At 42.7% G+C, this 22,897-nt stretch overlaps 1 protein-coding gene across 11 annotated transcripts in view; it reads right to left on the reverse strand.

Annotated features, from left to right (window-relative positions):
• EBF1 (EBF transcription factor 1) overlaps nt 1-22,897 on the reverse strand; it is a 376,768-nt gene that overhangs the window by 132,008 nt on the left and 221,863 nt on the right. For all 11 annotated transcript variants that reach the window (XM_036915412.2, XM_057491234.1, XM_057491220.1 and 8 more), the window contains one exon: nt 7,158-7,239. In XM_036915412.2, coding sequence (XP_036771307.1) covers nt 7,158-7,239 — 82 coding nt within the window. The remainder of the gene's footprint in view (nt 1-7,157; nt 7,240-22,897) is intronic.

Consider the following 22,897-nt stretch of genomic DNA (forward strand, 5'->3'; position numbering starts at 1 on the left):
GAGTGGTGGAAAAATACAGCAGATTATATATGTAAAACACTTAGTACAGAGCCTCACACATAATAAGAGCTCTATAATTACACCTTAAAAAGTGGAAGGATCTAAAGAATACCTTCTGCTGGTAAGTCTCAAAAGCATAGGCAGCCTCAGAACCAATATTCATTGGCAGCACTGATCAAACCAAACACTGTCACATCTATCTTTTAATGTATTTTACATTTTGTCAATAGCAGCTGTACTTAAGTAGGAATTTATTTCCTCTAAGTGCAGAGCTACCGCTCATCAAATCCTGTTCTCAGTGATGCATATTTCCTGCCAAGGCCCAGCATAAGGCTTATGCCAAGATACATATTTGCCCAATAAGCCGTAATGGTTTAATACATCAGGTTGAAAATCCACCATTTGTATTTACCATGCTATGTGAATTAATCCTGTATTCTGAAACTATCATTAGAGCTGCTCTCAGTATAATTAATCAGCATGGTGCATCTTGAAATTATTCTGTATGAAGAGTGTGATTGCAGCCTGGGCCCCTAGCGTTCTGCTGGTAAAGAATTTAATTGCAAGATATGCTGTTTGTCAAAACAATATAAGACAGGGGACGGGGACTGTGAGTGAGAAAGAAAAGGGATGAGAAAGAATATTTCTTTCTTTATTGAACTGCCTTTAAAAGCAGAATGAAACTGCAGAGGTTAGGCATGTGTTTTAAGAATCCTTTAATCATACCCTATAACACTGATTCAGAGCCTCTGTGGGGTTTTGAGTAAATAACAAGGATTCTCCAAAATGGATAGAACCCACCCAAAAGAAGGGTAGAGAGTTGCCTTTTAATGTCATTTCCCATGTCATCATTTTTTTAAAAACACATGTGGGGGGTAATTTGGGATGAATGACCTGGTGGTTTCTCCTCATTGTCCCTATCTCCCACTCCAAAATGATAAATAAGTGAAATAAGGTGGCTCATGTCCTCAGATAAACATGACTTTGGGGCTTGTTCTCTGCTCAGAACATTTTTCACACTCTTCTCAGGACAATTTGTTCTTATCCTTCAGCCCTGAACTTAGCTGTTTCCTCCTCAGAAGTGTTCCTGGTCACCTACTTCAGAGCAGGCTCCTATCCCACAGTCCATGCTGTTACTCTCTCTCCTAAAATCCTGTTTCCTTTTCTTTGTAGCGATAATTACAATTTGTAATGATTTATAATTATTGATTTGTATACATTGTAGCAATAATTATCTCCATCCATTTTCTCTTCTTCTTGGTCCATCCAACTGGACATTTACAGGCCTCTCCATGGTTATACACAACCATGTGACAGACATCTAGCCAGTAGAATGTGGACAGAGTTGACAAGAATCATTTCTAAGCTGAGGCTTTCAAGAAGTCCATGAGTCCCCTGCAGGCACTCTTCACCCTTCAGCTGGCTAGACGGAGACAACCGGGTTCTGGGGGACGGTGGAGGCACAAAATGAAAAAAGCCCAGATCCCCAGATCACTCCATGTATAAGATCTTCTACCAACTTGTACCATGAGATAAGCAAGAAACTACCTTCTGGTACATATGAGCCTTGTTCTTTGGTCTATTTGTTACAGTAGCTAGTATCGTAATTGATAGATCCCTGACTAGAATGAAAGCTTCATTAAGGCAGTGTCATTCTTATCACAGTGTACTCACCACTTAACACAACAGTATCACTGAGTGCACGTATGAATGAATGACTGTTTTTATCCTACATTTATATGCATTTATAGTCATAGGTCTAACATTTATAGATGGATATATATTTATAGCCTATGGAAAAACTTTGTTGAAGAAATAAGATGAATTTGCAAATTTACACTTTACTGCACAAAATCCAGGCATCATGTATCTACTGTAATGACAGTTTGTACCCCATCCTTGTTTCTCCCCTTATCATCCCCAACCTGCAGCCCCAACAAGGAAAGCTATTGATAAGGACTTAAATCGTAACCTGGAATTGTCTAGCTCCTGTCAGTTAAAAGCCAGACCCATGACATAGTTTTATCAGTCCTTTGACATTAGCATCTTTTTAGTGTCAAGATGAAGAAACAGGCTCATCATATAGTCACAGTGAATTTCCCGGTCATGAGCTGTTTCCATCCCTCACTTACTCTCACCTTCTCCTTTGGTTCCCACTTCCCACCCCCACCAGAACTGAATGAATCCTGTATCCACTGTTGTATTTAAGTAAGTTTGTTACGTTAACCACAGCCTGGGGATCTCAGAAGAAAATATCCATTGTAAATTTTTTTTAAGTGATTGTACCAGATTTTCTACAAGGCTTATTCCATAATGCCTTGAAGTATGAACACAGCCAAGCTCTGTGGAAAGTGATTAATTTCTTGAAAACACTAAGGTCACACTAATTGACATGACCTGTGTAATTAAGCAGTCTCTGTTTACACACCAGAAGCTCAGCCACTGCGAGGCTGAGTTTGCTTGACAGAATGTCTTTACATGTCAAGAGATCAACAACCTTTCTTATGTCCTCCTCAGTCACCTACATTGGCCCCTGATTGCTGTTCAGAGAAGACATGCTCTGGCACGGTGTACGAAGATCAGGCTGGCCTGGTAAGCATACAAAATGGGCTGAGAGAGAAGCAGCAGCCATGACAGCTGGAGAAAAGCCTCTTAGCAGGCAGGACAGCACATCGTCATCGGATGTCTCTAGCTCTCGGATTTTCATTATAACTCAGAAAAGCCATATTGAGATGGAAAGAGGAGACTGGAGTTTTCTCACCCAAAAAGATAGTTTCTCACTTCCCCTCAGAGGCAACAGTGACATAAAAATATTTAAAACCAGCTTCCCAATTAGTACCATGAGAAAAAATGATGGAAATCATGCGTCTCATTCATAGGAAACCTTCAACCAGTGTCTCTGTGACACATCTCCGTCAACCAGGACAGCTGCAGGGAAAATAAATCTTCCCCATCTTGGTCCCAGTCCTAAGATTTGGAATGATTTTTTCCTCAGGGTTCTCTGAGATGTCAGAGGCCACTTTATTCAGACTCCATCTAGGGGATGGGTCTTTCTTGCCCTGGCAAACCACCCAGAAATGTGCATAGGTTTGAGGAAGCTCAAGGAGGCTTCTGAATCATAGCTTATTCTTCTAAGGTCCATACAACTAAAAATTGACTGAGCCCGGAACTCTGTTCAGAAACAAAGCTCAAGTTCTCCCTCTTCTACCGAACTCCACTCACTCCGCCCTCTGTTTGAGGGCCTCTTGTGGTGTTCCAGGGCCATTCATGCAGATGGTTTAGGCTCCATTAGGGCAGGACCCCTCTGTTGAAAACCCGTCCTTCGCTTTGCTGCGAGTCCAGCACAAATTTGTGGGAAGCCACTGTGGCTCTTGGATGTGGAGAGACCTTCTTATTGCCTTGCTGGGAATCTGCCTACAGACTCTGACAACTTCCTTACTGTTCCACAGCATTAGATAACATTTGAGTCAGGCTGACTGGGCTGAATCACCACCACACTACTTAGTAGATGTGTGACTTTGACCAAATTGCTTAACTTCTCTAAGCCTCCATTTCCTCATTGGTAAAATGGGAATAATCTGTATCTGCACATTCTTAACAGGGACATTATGAAGAAAATATGATAACTCGTGTAAAATACTTAGAACAATACTCGGTACATAATAAGTTCTCAATAAGTGTTAGCTTTATCATCATCACTATGGCCGATGTCCTTAGATGTACATCCAGGTAAACACATGCACATGCATGTTTACACACATGATATATGGAACACACTGACTATAGAGACAAATGAAGACATTCATATCCCCAGCACTTAATGCACTTAGGAATGAACCAAGACAGGGGACACAGAAAGAGAAGCCAGCTGGAGGTAAAGGCAACAGAAAATTAGGAGGACAATGCAGTTCAGAGCTCACTAAGCTGAAGTTCCTGGAAATATCCAGCAGGGAGCTGGATGGTTAGGTCTGACTCTGCACGTCAGGTCTCAGGGAGCCTAACGCATGAGTTCTCAATGCCCAAATAGTGGTTAAGATGCTGGGGGAGGAGAAGATGCTCAGGAGAGCCTATAAAACAAAATAAAAATATCGGGATTGGAAAAGGAAACTTAGGGAACACCAATATTTACAGGAGAGTGGACGATGAGCATCCCTTGGTAGAGGCTGAGAGGGCATGAGTACCGTCATGGAATCCAAGAAAAGGATGGATTCAAGAAGGATGGTGTGGCTACCAATGTGAAATGATACAGAGAAACAGGAGGAAATTGTCATGAAAGAAACAAGACTGAAGAGCAAAATGGAAAAGTTGAGTAAGGGATATTTGAGGTTTTACTGAAAGTCTACTGAGGTAATTCATCCATTCTCTGATTGCATAAACATCCACATGCCTACATGCATAAGACCATGTGCTAACTGTATAAAAGTGATAATTAGTGAAATGTATAAATGTACACAAACACAAAACAAAATGAATGCGTGTTCATTCTGCCATAGGCTCCTTCTATCCTCTCCCAGGAAGTAATAAGTGGGTGATGGGAACAAATCAGGTTACATCTGAGCTCCAGGAAAGAATTTTTCATTGTTGATAGAGATATAACTCTTCAACCAAAAAACAAGGTAGCTGCCCCTGAGAGGGGCAAGACCCAAGAGAGGCCCACTTACTTTAGGACCAGTTGGAGAAATCATAGGAAGAGGATTGTCAGGGTTCAGATAAATCATACACATTTGAAGGAGAGTATGGACCTCATGCTAGGAAGCTCTCATGCCTAATCAAACAGTGCATTCTTTGGGACAGTGGCACTGTCACTAAGAAGTCTATCAGAGATCCTCATGCATAGGCCTGACCCATTGATTCTCAACCAATGGCAATTTCCCATCCCCATCCTAACTAGGGAACATTTGACAATATCCGGAGACATTTGGGGTTGTTATGATCAGGGTTGGGGTGGTCGCTTCTCCACTGGCATCGATGGGTGGAGGTCAGTGACAACTGCCCAATGTCATACAATGCACAGGACAAGTCTCCCCAACATCCCCCCAATAAAGGATTACCCAGTCTAAAACGTCAAATGTGCCCAGGTTGAGGGGAACACTGAACTGAACTAATAATGACCCAGTTTTAGTTTATTATAAAAGTATTTTCTCCAAAGGCTTACATTTATATTTATCATTTGCAAATTAGGTATGCATACAAAATGTTTCATATGTTGTGAAATAAGCAGAATCATCATTTGAGTCCATTTTTCTTCAGTTGAGGAAACTGAGGCTTTCCAGAAATCTTAATTGTACCTCCTCATCTCAGTAGCCCTATTACTAAACAATGAACTACTATTTTGTCTGTAAATATACAGTTTTCTAGACAATCAAAAATAACAGACTGAGTTGGTTTCTCATCTCATATAAAAGCTACAGCCCTACAATTCAAGGCTTTTAGACATTTCAGTAGCAGGTCTATGGGGAAAACAAGGTCCCAGAATTCTTACACAAATACTCTTTTAGTTTCTCAATGCCACGAAAACCCATGTCTAATTTGGCTACCCTGAGAAGTAAAGCTGATCCTTGTATTCATAAGGCATTACGCCTGTCTATTAGACATGTTTATAAGACATGATTGGTTCATGCCTGGATATGCCTTGTTCCTTATCCAAGCTTGGTCAAAGGAGATACACAGCTCATCTCAAGCCCAGAGCAAGCTAGAAATAAGGTCATGCAGAAACTCAATCTCATGTTGGACTTAATGGCATATCACATGTGCTGTTTCACCAGCAAAGCTGACCCCCTAAAAGACAGAACAAGTCCCACATGGGAATGAGAGCACCCAAGTCTACCAACTCGGAGAAACATTTTCCATAAAACCAGGAATCCAGGAATTCTCTCCCCTCACTTCTGCCAAGACAAAAGGTGACAATGCCGGAATGATTTTACAGAAATACTCCAGACTCTGAGGAAAGAATGTCTTCTTTCTACTGAATTTGTTCTTTCATGAGACTATCTCACTTCTTCAAAAAATCACCTTGGAGACTAAGAGATCTTGACATCCAAAACTCAACGTTCAGAATCATCCCTTCTGTTTTTTCCCACCAGAGAATGTGCAGCTAAAATGTTTAAAGATCCTCTCAGAGATCACACATTTCAATTCACACTTACAACTGACTAACTATACCTAAGAGCTTAAAGAATGTAAACACCATGCTATTTTCATTGACAGACCATATGGGCAGACATATATGGGTCGTTCCTCTGATAGGGAAGCTAATGCTGACCATGCAAATGAATTCGCCATAAAATTAACTGGAGAGCAGCACACGACAAGGGTCTAGGACCTTGCCATTCAAAGTGTGGTCCCTGGCACTGGCATCACTTGGGAGCTCATTAGAAATGTAGAGTTGCAGGCCCACCTCACACCTCAATTAGCATTTTAACAAGATCCCCGGGGGATTTTCAACACTTAAGTTTCAGAAGCACCATATCTAGAACTTAGCAACCTTTCCTGAAACCCAACTACCCTTCTGTGTCTTGGAAGTTAACACATCTGTTTTCTCAGCTTCATCCTTTAGTAAATGTGTAGTTATGAATGGTTAACATACTACTCATGCTTTAAACCGTGACAAATCTGACTGACGCTTGAGAACATTTACCTGTGCTGTACAAGAACATTTCTGAAACAGAACGGTCACACATATCACTCTAGATATGCCCTGCCTGTTCAGGGGGCCGTTTTTCATAGATAATTACTGCTAACGATTTCTAAGATTGGAAGAGGATACCAGAAAGAAAGGAAGGAGGAAGGGAGCATAATTCTAAAACAAGAACAAAGCTCCTATTTAACAGTTGCCTACTTGTAAAACTTTAGGCAAAGAATTAATAATTTGTATGTACTTCATTTCACCTGCAGTGGTGTAAGCCTGAGAGTCCCTTCAGGAAGCCTAACTGGGCACGAAGGGTTCCATGGCCTCAGCCATGAACACAGGTGGGTTATTCCCAATTCTCATGATGAAAACAACAACTCCTAGACTGCAGAGACCTGGGGGACCGAGAGCCTCACCTGCTCTTCATCTCTGGGGAAACAGCTCTTACTCTTTATCTTCTGCTGGGCCTTGTTACCCTCTCCTGACATTATGTTATTATGAGGATTTAAGAAAGATGAGACAGACCCACCTGGAATCTCCGCATGTCACGTGGGTTTCCTGCATTCTTTAGGCAATTTTGGTTACATTTGAGGAAAAACTTCAAGAAGAACCTGTGAAGAAACAAATTATCATGGTTAGCATTTAAGTTCTGACACAGAAGGGAAGAAAGTAGTAAGTTGCTTCTGGGTTGTTCTCTGCGTGTTTTCTGAAATATTCAGTCTGGTGTTAGAGCCAGTATTTTATTTAAAGCTTTAGTTTTTGTTTTGCATCCAAGCTGGACCTTTTTATACGAAGGGAATGCTCTCAGTGCTGCCAACAGATCTCACAAAAGAATTAAGCCCCCAAGGAAGAATTTTCAGTCAGACAGAGGAAAAGTCTTCACAAGCGAGGTTCCAATTTGGTATAATTGCCTGAGAATTACTCATGGTCCCCAGCAACGTGTAATTTAAGCCCCATAAATTCATAGATGATGAACAAGCGAAATACATGCTGGATGAATAAAGAGATGGCAAACACTGTTTATCATAGCATCTCCAAATAAAATACCCCACTTAGTAGTACTCATGAGAAGTAGGCAAGATTCACATGCTGACTGAAGTCTTCTGACTTCTCAAATATTTTCTTTATGTTTTTCTTATACTGCCTACTGTAGACAAAATCTATTTGTTATTGAGTAAGAACCGCACTGCCTCACTGCACCCTTGGTCCCCGAGTTGGTTTTAGAGTGACATCTATGGGTGTTACTTGTTGGGGTGACTAAAGGTCCCAGTTTGCCAGGAACAATCTCAATTTACACCAGCTGTGTTAGTGTAAGCTTTAATAGTATCCACTTTAACTCTCAAAAGTATCCTGTTATGAATGACAAACTGGATGGTCACCCTATAACTTCCTGAGTTATTTCTTATGTCACAATGGCTAAAGTCCATCGTGGAAAGGCAGCAGGCAGCAGAGGTGTCCCATCAGGGCATCTATGAATTGGGGATGTTTGGGGAAAGAAGCATTTTAAAAACCACCTGAAGTTCTTCATTCCCTTCGACTTTTCAGGCCTGCGAATTTCAGCCCAAATATCTCCCAAAAATATCAGAATGCATTAAAATGCCAGTTAAATTCTTGCAGGAATTTTTTTTTCTTCACCTTTCACCCACTTTAAATCTACACTGGAGTACGATTCCTACATTGATGCACATAATTTATGATGCCGCATTCTGAATGTAGCTCTGAACACCAAGTCTATCAACCAAATAACACTAGGGTCCTCTGTACCGGGAACACAGCACAAAGATGGGCCAAATGGAAGCAAGTTCTGAATACTCAACTGAGAGAAGTCTCAGAAGAAGCTCTCTTCCCTGATCTCTTAAAATTTGCCAAGAGGGGAGTATAGCATGGGCATAACTCTTTGAAGACACAATCCGTTGGGCAGCCAAAGGAATAACATTTTGAAAGGTAGACATCAGCCCGCAATGGCTCCTTCAGTATCACGCCACATTCAGCTGCCCGTCGATGAAAGCGGGCCCTCTGAGTAGTCATTCGGCCCCACTTCCCGGTTCTCTCCACAGAAGCCAAAGTTTGTCAGCCTTTCATACAGGATAAATGACTTACGGCACACCACCGAAGCCCAGCTGTAAAACAAAATCTGGCTCTAATGCCCCTTCCCCAATACAAGGAGCAACACTGCCACTCCCTTGGGCAACCGGCCGTTCTGACTTGGGGAAGGACAGGGGTTTGAGGGGGTGGACACAGTCCTAAGTGCCTTCACATCATTCCTTGCCTAGGGGCTTGGAGAAGGCAAGTGCTCAGGGGCCCTCGTGATCATGCACAGCTTTCAGAAATGGTTTAACGTGGTGGACCTCAGGGGCAGAACCAGCCATCTCACTGGGAGTCAAGCGTACATCCAAAGACACCTGAAATGTGAAAACCGGCTGTCCTTTCCAAGCACAGCTAGTTGGAAAGGCATACTTAAACCACTGCCCCCCCAACACCCAGGAGAGGCCTGACCACCACTGCGTTGACACTGAGGGCTAGTGTGGGATGGTGGAAAAGCTGCAGCCTTTAACAGTACCCAGGATGCCGATCACATCCTAGTTCTGACAGGTACTGCTTGTGGGAATTTGGGTAAGTAGCTGAACTCCACAACACGCTCTCCTTCTCTATGAACTGGGTGTAGCAGTCGCTACCTTACAAGGCCATTGGAAAAAGTAGCTGCGGTGAGGTACAGTGCCTGGGACAGGGCCAGCATGGTGACAGGGCTGCACCCATAGTAATGGCTTCCATAAACGAGACACTTAGCTCGTGCTCAGCAAAGTGCGAAGGAATTCAGATGCCTTGTCCCACTTAATCCCCCTAAAAACCCTCTGCTATTAATCTCATTTTGTAGATGAGGAAACTGAAGTTCAGAAAATTAAAAAACTTCCTCAAAGTTTAGCAAATGTGAACCTAGAACTCAAACTCAGGGCCTGCGCCTTTTTTTCATTATGCTATAGCGCGTTTAGTGAGAATAGAAGGCGTGCAGGACTGATGTGAACACCAACTGTACCAGCAACTGAACCACAGAGGCAACTGTACGGGTAAGAGTAAATGAGAGTAATCATACAGCGAGAGTAATGTTAGTGCCACTGTCTCCACACCAGCAGTGTGGGCAGAGTGGAAGGGGAGCGGCTGCCCTCCTGCAGGCCCCCCTCCCTGCTCCCCAGGGTTGCTGATATTGATAATACAGGTGGCAGCCTGTGTGTGCTTTTAAGCCATTTGAGCCCAGATTCGACGGCCAGATTCAGGTTGTGTTAGAAGGAGCTGTCAGCATACCCTCTGGCATCTGCAAGTCAGACAACTGCTAACCACCATGAGGGGGTCCATCTGGTGCCAAAATGGATTTTGAAAGACAGGCAAACAGGACACGAGCTCTGCCAGGGAGAAACAGAATCAAGGGAGCAGGGGATCTTCTGTCTCAGCGATGAGCAGGGGCGAGGTGCCTGTCACCAGCCCGTTGTTAGCACAAAAGCCATGCCGGGCACACACTGGATCCCTGTTACCCTAAGCTGCCCTGGCACTTGGCGTGCTGGCAGAATCTCTTGCCCACCCTCCCGACAGCGGACTGCTTGCTGAAATTGAAGGCTTGACCATCTGTCGTGGGGAAGAGACAGCATCCACAGGGGCCTGGGGCCTCACACCAGCCCTTATGTGTGGCACAGACGCTCTGAAGGGCGCGTTCTTTGGGGAAAGCCAGCCCTGCCTCAGGGGGCCTCAGGGGTTGTTTCAAGCTTTCCCCTAAGTAAATGCCAAACGTCTGACCCTTTCGAATCACACTGTCTTAAAGCAGCTGAGAGGAGCTAGAAGTCAGAGTTAAAACATATCCCCCCCACTGAGAGACAGAGTTAGATGTGGCTCACAGATTTGGGGGATGATTTATCAGGCTGCTTTTAAGGCATTTGTAAGCCCGGGGACACGTGCTCATCTGCTGGCCTACAGAGAAGATCTGATTCTGAGGGGGCTTTTAACAAAGCAGAGGTGATTGGAACTCAAAGCCTCACTTTTGTCTAATGAATTACCACATTTTGTGCGGTGGGGGTGTCTGATAAATTGTTGTCAGGAGAAAGAGCATGGCAGCCTTACCCCAGCCCTGGGACAGCAGGACAAAGCCCTTAGTGACCCTGTAGAGGCCCGAGGGTTTCCATGGGCTCCAGGAAACAGCCCGCCCAGGACCAAGCTCCTGTCTTTTAGGGGGATAATGGAGGGTGGGAGCAACCTGACACCTTTCTGTTAATTTCCAATATGAATGATATCATCTTACGGTCATACAGTGTGTTAAACCTCTCAGAGCCATTATACCCCCAGCATTACACTGAACCCTCATAAGTCCTATAAATCAGGCATGCCAGCCATTCTCAATCTACTTAAAAGGCAAGAAAACTAAGACTCAACAAAATTCTTTATCTACAGTCAAAACTAAACTAATATCTACCCTACATTGGGCAAAAGGACTCATTATGGTATGTTATTTCCATGAATGATAGGACTTTATCAGTGACCTTAACCATCATTTACGCTAACTTTCTTATCGTGTATGTGAGAAAACTGAGATATCAGAAGACATGATGATACTCACAGTTATAATAGTTGTAAGAGCTAGAACTATAACTCACGGGTCCTGACTTCATGATTTTTCTAATATAATATAATGGTAGCTTTTCAAAAGCCAACCCTAAGAGCTCAACCCTAGAGTATTGAACTTTTTGGCCTACCTTCTCCATCAGGAAAGTGATGGTCATAAAACCAAAAGTGACATCCTATTCCAAGTTGTGTTTAGGTTCATGAATCAGGCTTATGTGGGACATTAGCCCATCACTGAACATTAACTGAACCAAACACACACATCTGTAGAACAAAATTGTTTATTCAATGATTTACCTGTGCCATCCTTTACCAATGAGTAGACATTCAGGTATTGAGTAGCTTCCAGGTGACCAGCACAGTGCTGGATACCAAAGGTACCTCTAAGTTCCCCCAAAAGGAAAATGCATTAAATTAGCCAACAAGATCTGACACATCTATATGAGGATATAAAATGACAGAAATCATCTCTGCATACCCAGCACATGGCACAGGACTCAGAACCTAGTGGGTGTTTTTTTTTAATTATTTGTTTTTTAAATATTTATTTAATGAAACAGAATCCAGGACCTCCAAGAGGCAGAACTGAGAACATGCTGTAAGAGAGCAGAGGGCTATACTGGACAGGAGCTCGAGCTGGACGTGAGATAAGCTTGGGCAAATTTCCACACCTCCCTGAACCCCAGTGGTCTCATCAAAACAAAGGAATCATAGCATTTCTCTCTCAGGACTACCGTGTGGCTTTCATCCTAATCCTTGGTCTACTGTTTAATTGTGTGACTTTAGACAAATTATTTAACTTCCCTATGCCTCCATTTTCTCATCTGTAAAATGGGAAAGATAACAGGACTTACATCAGAGGGTCACTGAGAATTAAATGAATAATACATGTAGATTGTTTAAATAGTGCCTGGCTTAAAAGAAAAGATAATTATTTTCATCATCATTTATCCCTGGCAATTGTTCCCTGCCTAGAATTCAGAGATTCTCAGATATAGACATACTCGTCTCTCTTTGAATGTTATGATTAAGAAAAGAAGCAAAGATCTGTGTAACTGAGGAGAGCTATAGGCTTCATGGAATGACCTACAAAAAGACCAGAAGAAGAAGCCAAGGGGGGAGGCAGTAATGACTACAGCAGCTTTGCCCAAAGGCCAAGACACATGAAGGAGAGAGGCAGCAGCTTAAATCATGGAGGACTCCAGCTAGTCAGAACTGAAGGGCACACACGGTAAAATCGTCCATTAGGCAACAGCTTGTAAGTCATTAAATATTATGCAAAGCATTGCAATAGATCTGGGCTGAGCAGGTTGAGTTTTTACTTCCCCCACCTAAATTCTGAAAAATCACGTTTGGATGTTTTCAGCTGTTCTCGTAATGTCCCGCTGGAAAGGAAAAGCATCAAGGCACACCCAAACCAAGATATAAAAGCCTTATTTGCAGTCTTAAAGCTCCCCCAAAGTTCCTCTGACTTATGCCTGCAGATGGTTCCATGGCAGATGATCCTTTCCAAAGATATTCAGGACACGGAAACTCATTCTGGCCCAATGCAGGGGACAGTGTGGGAACAACTGTGGGGTCCCTTCTGTGTGAAGTTCAAGCTGCTTCCGCACGTACTCACCGGAGGGTAGAGAGGGAGATGCCTGTGATCCCAAAGGCCTCTGGGAAGGAACCCCTTCCATTCACTGTCCCCATCACCTTTGCTTTGACAGTGAGGCAGAGAACTGCCTGACTCCATGACCAAACCTACTGCCCGATACAACCAAGGAAGACTTTCCAGGAGTACGAGGGTTCTCCCAAACTCAAAGCATTTTACCAGAAAGCAGCTATTCTGACCCAGAAAGCCTGAGCTGCCCATGGCTGTGCCCTGTGGTCACGCTCCACGGAGAGGTAAACAAGAGTCCCATGGCCACAGCCATGAAAAATACATCTCCCTTGAAAACAGGGGGGCCAAAACAGTTAGAAGGAGAAAACTCCATTTTCAATGTCAACACTTTTGAGTTCCTAGTACACAGAAGAAGTTGTAGAGCACAGCTCATCCATGTGAAAATATGATACCTGCCTAAGCCTGCCCGAACCCCAGGGATGCTGCTATGGCTGGCTGTGCAGGCAGAGCCTGCAGAAGGGCAAAGGTTTCTCAACACTGGGCTGACCTCCCCTCCTTTTCTGACATTAAAATGCACTACTGAGAGAGGACCTCCTTGACTCTGTTAAACCCCTGCAGTTCTGTGTGAGATGTCAGGAAGGAGGAAGGGGGAGAAATAAGATCATGAGGAGGATTCTACACAGAAGAAAATTCTCTCCCCCTCCCCACAGTGGAAGGTGGAATGATAACAGGCTATGGCACTATCTTGGGGATCCCAGGGTTAGAGTGTGTGGCTACCCCAATTATTGGCCACTGACTTCAAGGAGTTTACCTATTCTCCTAGCCAAGTTAATATCTTGGGCATTTCTGGAACAGGTGTTCTCAGCCTGAAGGGATGAACATGGTCAAGTTGAAAAGTATTAATTACCTCAGATCTCAGAGTTTGGCCTTGATGGAAGGACATAATTAATGGCAAATATTGAAAAAAAAAAAGGTGTTGGGATAGCATAGCAGCAGACAAAAGAATTTTTAAATAGTTTTAAGCAAAAGGACCCACTACAAATAGGTCTTCTCAGGCTAGAAGTTAAAATCTGAAAGGAAAGAAAAAGCATCAGTATAGTGAAAGGGGAGAAGGGAGGACAAATAATCAGTAACCAGTGGGGAAAGAATAAACTGCAGTCCTTTAGGAATGACCCAGAGAAGGGAAGTCAGAGTGAGGGTGCTGTAGTTTGACACTGCTGCATGGTTTGACTGGAAATTAAATGAGAAAGTATGACACGTCTAAAGAATTGTAAGCTTGTGTGTTGTAGAAAAGGCATTCATCTTCAGGGCACTCTTTTACAAAGATTACTCAAATGCCAGGTGTTCACCAAAATGTATTAGGGTACAAACACTGGCCCTAGGCAGACATTTGGAGTCATCCTAGTAGTTTGATATGCAGCAGGAATGGGCAGATAGCAAACCTAAGTGTGTGTGTGTATGTGTGCGTGTGTGTGTGTCCTTTTCAGGGCTGGGACCAGACAGAAGACGTATTTGTCTTAAACTGTTTCCATTGTAAAGAACACAATCTGCAAAGAAACCCAGCACAGAGTTCCTGCAGCCAGGGGACAGCCCTGGAGACAGGCATCAGGTCTTGAAACAACGGGTCACTAGTGCAAATCCTTCTCTAGGCTGGAAAAGATGCACATTACAGTGGCAACTTTGCTCCAGTAACAATGACCCAGTCCACAAAACTAAGCATGAAAAGTGAGTTAGGAAGAGCTTCAATGCCTCAACTTAGTAGTTACAGCGAACACATGGAAATACCATGTGCAAGGCCCCGTTCTGAGTGCTTCACATGTATTAATTCATTCACTCTTCACAACAATCCTATGAAGCACCACCTCTATTCTCATCTCAATGATACAGAGATGTTATGTAATTTGACCAAGCTTTCCTTTCCAGTAAGTCATAGAACTGGGATTTGAATGTGAGCAGTTTGGCTCCAAAGCCCATACCCATTACACTACATTTCTTTGTGTGTTATATATATATATATATATTATTTATGGGAGTATGATAATTGACTATATTTGGTTATACTCTTACCATTATTACCAGGTTCATTAAAAATTGGAGCTAAAGTTATCATAAAAAATTCTGGAATAATCACTAGAATATTCCCAATTATAAACTTTGACATGCTTCAGTTTTTCTCATAATCACTTTCAAATGCATTTTAACTACAATGAAAGCCTGGTGGGTGGCTCTGGTAACAAAGCCAAACCAAATTCGGAGAATGATGACTGAAGCAAAACCAATGTGCTTGGGTCTCAGGTGGAGTCAATGAACATTGTCTTAAGGATTTGTTTGGACTGTATGTAGATACTAGTTTCACAAGTCACTATCTTTGAATGTCTGGCAGACAGAAATCCATAGGTTGAAAATGAAAACCTTTTAATATCCCTCTGTTTAGCACCCATTTGTTTAACATTTTAAAGCAGATTCATTTAGAACCTGATGTTAGAATTTCACTTTTCCTCCTAAGTACTCAAAAGGGTTCAATATTAATCTCCCCTCTGGAGGCAATAGACGACAGAGATCGATCAAGACATTCAAATCCATAGTAACTAAAGCATATAGGTTTTCCTGGATGCTCAACTCACTATTTTTTCAAGGCTTTGTGAATTATAAACATTCAGTGTCATTCCTTTACTCAACCAACACATACTCCTGGAGAGCCTGTCATGTACCGATTCTTCTCCCTTGACACCAACTGTGCTAAGATCACAATCACTTTGGTTCAAGTTTTTCTCCAAAAGAAAACTAAAATGGAAGGAGAGCACTTAAAACATTTTTACTCTGAGGGTAGGATGACACGTATGTGAGTAATTGCCAACGAAGGTTGAATACCCATAAAGTACTCATCTGTGGTGGATGTTTTAGAAGGCGCTGGATCAGGAAATCTTTCAAAGTGCCTAATAATGACAAGATTCTACTCTTCCAGGCACATTGGTCCCCTGCTCTTCACCTGCCAATATTTTCTGCTTCAGTCTCGCTGAGTTACATCCTGTGCCCTAACCATGAAGCTTCCTTCCTGTCTCCACCATAGGCTGCATTCCTGGGCCTGATGTGCCTTCCCCACCCCCACCCCACGCTGGCTTCCCATTCTCCTGCTTATCCTTGCAGGTGCAGCTTAAGTGCACTGCACCCATGACACCTGCTCACTTAATCACTTCCTCCCCTGCTCCTTACAGCTCTTGTCGCACTTGGTCTTCATGTCTTGTATTCCCGTCACTTTAGTAATTGTCACCCCCTCGATGACACTATGGACACCTAGAGTGCCTTTCAAAATTTCCCACAGCCATATATGGAAAACATTAGCTTAAATTGACTGTAAATATTAATGAAAGTTAACTTTGAATTATAGCACAAATATTCCTTCTTCTTTCCTTTTTAACATTTTCTGAGTTTCCTATGAATATCATCACTTAAAAAAAAATAAACAACTTTACTATTGCAAATATTAAAGAGAGTATTTTCCAGTGTTGAACCTAGAGAATGTGGCCCCTATTTTGTGATGGACAAATTAAGAACTAAAAATGGGTGTCTTTGCCAGCCTTCATGCTCTAAGACTTACCACTAATTCAAATGAAAACAATTAATGGCTATCCATCTCACACTCTGTAAAATGTAGATCATTTGTTAGTTTTACATATGCAGAATTCATAAAATGTATCAACTGGGCAGATTCCATACCACTGATGTCCTCAGTTTCCTACTTAAAATTTCCTCAGTGTCAAAGTTTAAGATATGATCTCTACATTAAACTTGTCATTGTTTTTAAAATATTTAAACATAACTGGAAGGGACAAAAGGTCATGTAACTGATAGTATGAAATGCATCTCCTGTCCCCAAAATTCTATAGATCCTTTTGATGACTTGACTGAAACTCAGTGTTTAAAGTTCTTGATGGTGTGTGCTATTTCTTGGCCCAGCTATTTCCTGAAATCATCCACTTCTTCACGCAATCCATCCTCAAGTCTATATTTACTAAGCACCTACTACATGCCAAGCACAAGCATAGAGCTGACATCGTCCCTGCCCTTATGGGCGCTCATCAAAGTGCCATTCCCAGGCCAACTGTGTCAGAATTACCTGGGAAACTTGCCCTGCTGGGAGTAGGTTAGGAGTAAGGTACTCAAAGCATTTTGATGGACACTGGATCTTGAGAAGTGATTGTTCATTAACTTTTTTAAAGTCAACAGCAATGTCAATACCATGTGATAAATGTGATGAGGAAGTTAGTACCAGAAATAGTGAACTGCAGAAAAGGGATGGATACCTAATCACACGTCATTGAAACTTTGCCCCAAAGTCGCCTCTGAGCAAAAAGAAAAATTAAATTCCTTCACCTGTCCTACCTCATCCTCAGCATAAGCTGCAGAGAAAGAAAGCAGCCCTTGATTGCCAGAGAAAGCTGATATTTGACAAATTTTTGCTTCAAGGAAAAGAAACAAGATCGCCTTTCTTCCAAAAAATAAAAACGGAAAAAGCACCAGCTGAAAAGCTGTTTCCAAAGAGAAAAGCATGGTCTTGCTAAGAATGAAAATTATTTTGAAACTTGTTTAAATGATCATCACCCTTTTAAAAATCTCACTCCATTTTGTCTGGTCACTTTCCTGGCCACTCCCTCTGTGGTCCCGATCTCAGCATCATCGTGTGCTGCCTCCCATCCTGCGGGCTCACACACCATCGGGAATAATGAATTTAATTTAAGCAATGGCTTTCATTGAAAAAAAAATCACTGCGCTCCAACATGCCATGCAGCGGAGTTCAGAGAAAAACAAGTGACTCCTTGATTTGGATTTAAAGCTCAGGATCGGCCTCCAAATAAAAATGACCAGTGAGCATCATGCCCACAGAGCACCGACAATAATCTCATGAACTCCAAATTATTCCAGTTTCTATTATGGGCGATCCAATAAGTCTGTGTGTTCTAGTCCATAAAAATATAAGAAGAAATTTATCATTTTAAAATCACAATGCAAAATAGAGTCTGACACTTTATTAAGCACAATTTATCATGATATCATCAGGAAGCTGATGGAAAATGAAACTAAAGCAATATTGTAGACGAACAGTGACACAATTTAGACATTTTGAGGGCGCTTTGTACTTTCACAGGCCACACTCCCTTGCCCTTCCCACCACATGCCACTCTTAAAACAGCTTCAATTTAAACCACAAGCATTGGAAACAAAACTCCAAAGAAGCATTTATTTCATCAGGAAAACTGGTCAATAATTTGATAAAACAAAGAATACTAAAATGGGATGAGAACTTTGAGATGATCTAATCCAGGTATTCTCACCCTACAGTCCATGGGTGGTCTACAAGGGGTTCTTGAACACCCCAGCATCGTATCCACACTTTTGCACACACTTTTGTACACACTTCCCTGCATTTTCACAAGATAGTGAAAGGAGTTTGACCGCCCAGAATCCATTTTCCCCCATTTTGATAACAGTCCTCCATTCTCCTTTTGGAGAACTTCCTAAGCCTTATTCAAGGGCCTTTGTATTTCAGGGGCCTGAACTCCTTCCAAGCTTGAACCAGAGCAGTACCTGTGATCCAGGCCTGGCCAGTCATGGTATCACATCCCCCAACTATGTGATTGGGTCCCATTCTACTAGAGTTGAACCTGGAAATATGTGAGGTGCATTGTTTGGAAGTTCTATACTTGGAGATGAATCCGTAATAGAAATATAATACATTAATGTCCCACCTAACAGAGATTACAGGAGAGATTACGGGAGGACACAGCTCTCAGGTGGGGAGAAGAGAAGGTAGGAGGGCTCGCATCAGACAATCAGACAATGCCCTCCAAGAAAGGTGGAAACAAGTGGAGATGGAGATGTCCACAGGGCAATAAAGCTGAGAAGGGAGTGGAAGCGAGGGTCTCAGGGAAGATGTAAAAGAAAGGAAATATTCTATTTTATTTTATTGAGTCCTGGTGAATTTTGACCACATGACTTCATCATTCTACGGCCTCCTTTCAAGTCACTGTCATTTATCATTAACATGTATGCATGTGCAGGCAGGTAACATCAATGAACGAACTGGGCTGCCTGGAAAACCACAGGCAGAGCTAGAAACTGAACGAACTGAAGCGCAAATGCCTTGTCTGCAATGAGGGGCCTCAGCTACTCTCCAGCCAATCAGCACCGCAGGGGAACATTAGGGCAGTGTCACCAGCCCTTCTCATTTCAACAAAAGCTGGGAATACATACAGCTAAGGGTGGAATTTGCCAATCTTCCAGACCATGTAAGGGCCAGACAAAACAAATCTGGAAGAGGGGGGATCCCTGTTTGCATCTCTTGGTCTGAACCGTAATAACCAATAGCAGCAACTCATTGCCTATGAGGCTAATGCAGGGCTTTCTTCGTGCCCATCATTAAATTTTGAAAAACAATTATAAAAGGTCTCCTGTGGCTCCACAAAATGGGATGCCACTCATTCAAAAAAAGAAAAAAGCAGTCCTTGCTATTAAAATAATGGCATATTTCCTCTTGTCTTGTTACTTTTGAGAATCCTTGTCACCTAAATCCAGAAGTAGTAGAGCTTGATTTTCTCCCAGACCTTTGGCAGCTGACACGTTGTGTGAAGGGAGAAGTTGGAAAAAGCATCAGCTTCCAGAAGCAAAAGTGACGGCAGTGCATATTTAACAGCATGAGGCTGTCCACAGACAGCAAATACGGACACAAAGCAAGCCTCCCATGCCCACCTGTTCACAGCTGGATGTCCCAGGGCTCTTGATTCAATCAGAAGAAGTAAGTTTTAGTAGCATTTTATAACCAATTAACCATGCAGGAAACAAAACACCTAACTCGGTGCCTTCCTCCCAGCTTCTGAAGTCTGTGGCCTCGTAAGTCCACAATTTGGAACTTTCTCTATGAAAGAAGGCACCGTCAATCCAGTACAAACCAGTTTTATCCCTTCCTACATTTAATGGGAGAGCACATGAATCTGGCCAGTCCTCACTGGCATAGATATCACTCACATTTTCACACAAGGAACCCCCATTCCACTCAGCAGGTGCCAGGCACTGGGCAGTCCCAGGAATCATTGCAATAAATCCTTACAGCAATCCCGTTAGTCAGGTCCTATTAATTTCCCCACTTCACACTGAGGCCAAAGAGGCTGATAAAAGAGCCCAAGTCTCATACACACCATAAGTGGGCAGAACTAGGATCTGAGGTCAGGATGTAGTTCACAGTTGAGAGCAACACCATAGTGTGGAACCCACTGCTTACCCTTGGACCCAGTTAAAACTGAAATTATATGATAAGAATGAGTTTCCAGTATTCGCAGGGATAAACCTCCTTGGATGGAAAATAGATATTCAAACTTGCATGAAGTTCTATCAGTAATTCTTCTCTAAATTGGTAGTAAAAAAATAAGAACTATGCTTTTTAAACTATGCTTCATTTTTTGAAAAATCATTTTTAACTTTCTTCAGTTCATCTTTTAAAAAGCCCTTGAAGGATGTGGTAGGAGTGGGTAGGAGTGTGTTACCCCTATCTGATGGGTGAGTCTTATGAGGCTCAAAGAAGTCAAGTGGGACAGTCAAAGTCACCCAGCTGATGAGTGGCAGCCTTCTGTTCTAATTCCCAAGCACTCCAGCCATGGGGGCTTCCTTTCACCTCCACGAATGTGCCACCCTGTTTCCCACTTTCGGCCCTGGATGACCTGGTCCCAGCTCTCTCTCATCCTTTAGGTCTCCCGTGGATACCACCTTCCCGGGGATGCCTTCCCTACATGCTACCTCAGTGCCCCCCGCCCGTCCCCTTCACTCTTCTTTACCCAGAACCGTTGATAGTCCTTGGCAACTGGTAGTCAAATATTTACTGAATGAATGAACAAGTGAATGAATGTCTGATGGATGCTCAATTTTCTGATTTTTCTAACTTCCAATAATGACTAAGTGACAGGACTTTCTCCCCGGCCCTTCTGGTCAGATCCCCTTGCAGAGAGACAGATGAAAATAAATCCTGCTCCTGCAATAAGGACCTTGCAGAACTGAGCCATGGCCTCCTTGTCTAGCATGCACACACTTGTTCATTAACACCTTTTCCAGTTGACTTGAAACTAGGCTCCTCTGCATGGTGGGAGGGCCCACACACACTGGGAGAGAGAAATACAATAGCGGTAAGGGAGTGGTTTACCTTATGAAAGCAAAGAACAGCATCCTCACAGTTAGCAGAGAAGATGCTGCAGGCAAACGGGAAAGATTACAAGAGTTCCCTGATCTTCTCCCTGAGTTTTCATCTTTCACTCTGGGCTTCTCCTGCTGATGGCTACCACATGTAATGAAGAAGCCTCAGATTAAAACCTGATTCAGTCCCTCCCCCTAGTTTAGGCCAAGAGCTGTGGAGGCAGAGTGGTAGGTCTGCTTGAACCCCAGTATGTGTCCTCTCCTAACCAAACATTCTACTTCCAAAACCATTTCCCTGAACCCACAGAGTGCTTTGAGTCTTTTTTCAATAAAGATGGCTCTTCTCCTACAAAGATAATAATGCTGATAATTCTCAAGGGGAACAGCCTGGGAAAATATGGGATTTCATGTATTTTTCCTTGAACTGTGGGATCAAGACTTCATACATGCTCTAGTATGGTGATTCTTCACCAAGATGACACAGAATACCAATTTCCATCTAACTATGGTTGACTTTCTTTTAAGGGAAAGACTGCTCCAAAGTAGACTAGCTGACAACTTTACCAAGTGGTAGGCTTTAGGAAAATAGTAATGAATAAATGCATAGCTAATGGTTATTGAGTGGTTATATGTGCCAGGTACTATACTTGGCACATACTTTATTTTGATTCTCCCAGTAACCCTACCATCCCCCACGCACCCTCCACCCTTCACCCTTGCCCCAGTTCTCCAAGTTAAAAAGAAACTGAATCACAGAGACTACCAACAGATAGCTCATGGCAAATACAGACAAAATTTGAATGCAGAGTCCCTAGGCAGCCTGTATTCTAAGAGCAGGACAGAGCCCTCCAGGAATGCAGATTCTCTGTGCTCCTGGGGGATGCAGCAACTGATATGGACTGGCCACTACCGTATTTCTCACACTCCTTAGACACTGTGTGCTAAAATCTGGACACAGGCCTATTTAAAAAAATTTTTAGACTCCTTCCACCCCTGAAGCACTCCTTTCCTTCATGATCTGGACCAAACCTACCCCCACAACCTTCTTTCTCCCACTCTGCCTCCAAGCTTATGTTGCAGCCCCCTTAGACCACTTCTCCTTTCCCTCAGCACTCCCCCTGCTTTGCCAACTCTTGGCCTTTGCACATGTTGTGGCTCCCTGCCAGCACACCTCCTCTGTTCTTCTCCCACCCTTCTCACATGAACAACTCTTCAGCAGTTAAGACCAAGTTCAAGTACCCCATGCATCAGGGCACTGCCCTGACTCCCCCAACTCCCTCCTCTGGGTTCCCACCAGAAGTATAATGTTGCAAACGATCAGGGTTCATTTCTCTGTTGCCCTAGCACAAATTCCCACTTATCCATGATGACATGGATTTTTATAAGATTAAAGTCCTTAAAACCGAAATTTCACCAGCATTCTAAGTATACTCTTTTTGGTGCTGTTAATCGTTATACAAGAATCCTGCACTAGGCTATTTATAGTCTTTGAAATGCTCACATTTCTTCCCTTAGGAACTGCACATAAAATAAAATAAAAGCTAAGTGCCTTCATGCCTTAGGTAGGGCAGCCCATTCACCAACATGCTTTAGGTAGTAGTTTTCTACACTAAACACAAAGAATGGGGGAAAAATCCATTTAACTCTGATTTCTTGCATTTTGCTAGAAAGCTTTGTTAAGTCGCTTTTTGGTCTCACCTAGTGGAAGGGTCACCACTTTAGCTGAGAGTGTGACAAGCTTCTCCAGAATTAGAGTACTTTATTATCACATTAGCACTGGAAAAAGTCACATAATTAACAGAATTTATCCTCATTTACTGTGTAAAAGCACCAATATTCAATGTCTCTGCCTCTGTTTAATTACTTTGCTTAACACAACT

The sequence above is a fragment of the Manis pentadactyla genome, chromosome 2 (genome assembly GCF_030020395.1).
Source record: "Manis pentadactyla isolate mManPen7 chromosome 2, mManPen7.hap1, whole genome shotgun sequence".
NCBI classification, from domain to species: domain Eukaryota; kingdom Metazoa; phylum Chordata; class Mammalia; order Pholidota; family Manidae; genus Manis; species Manis pentadactyla.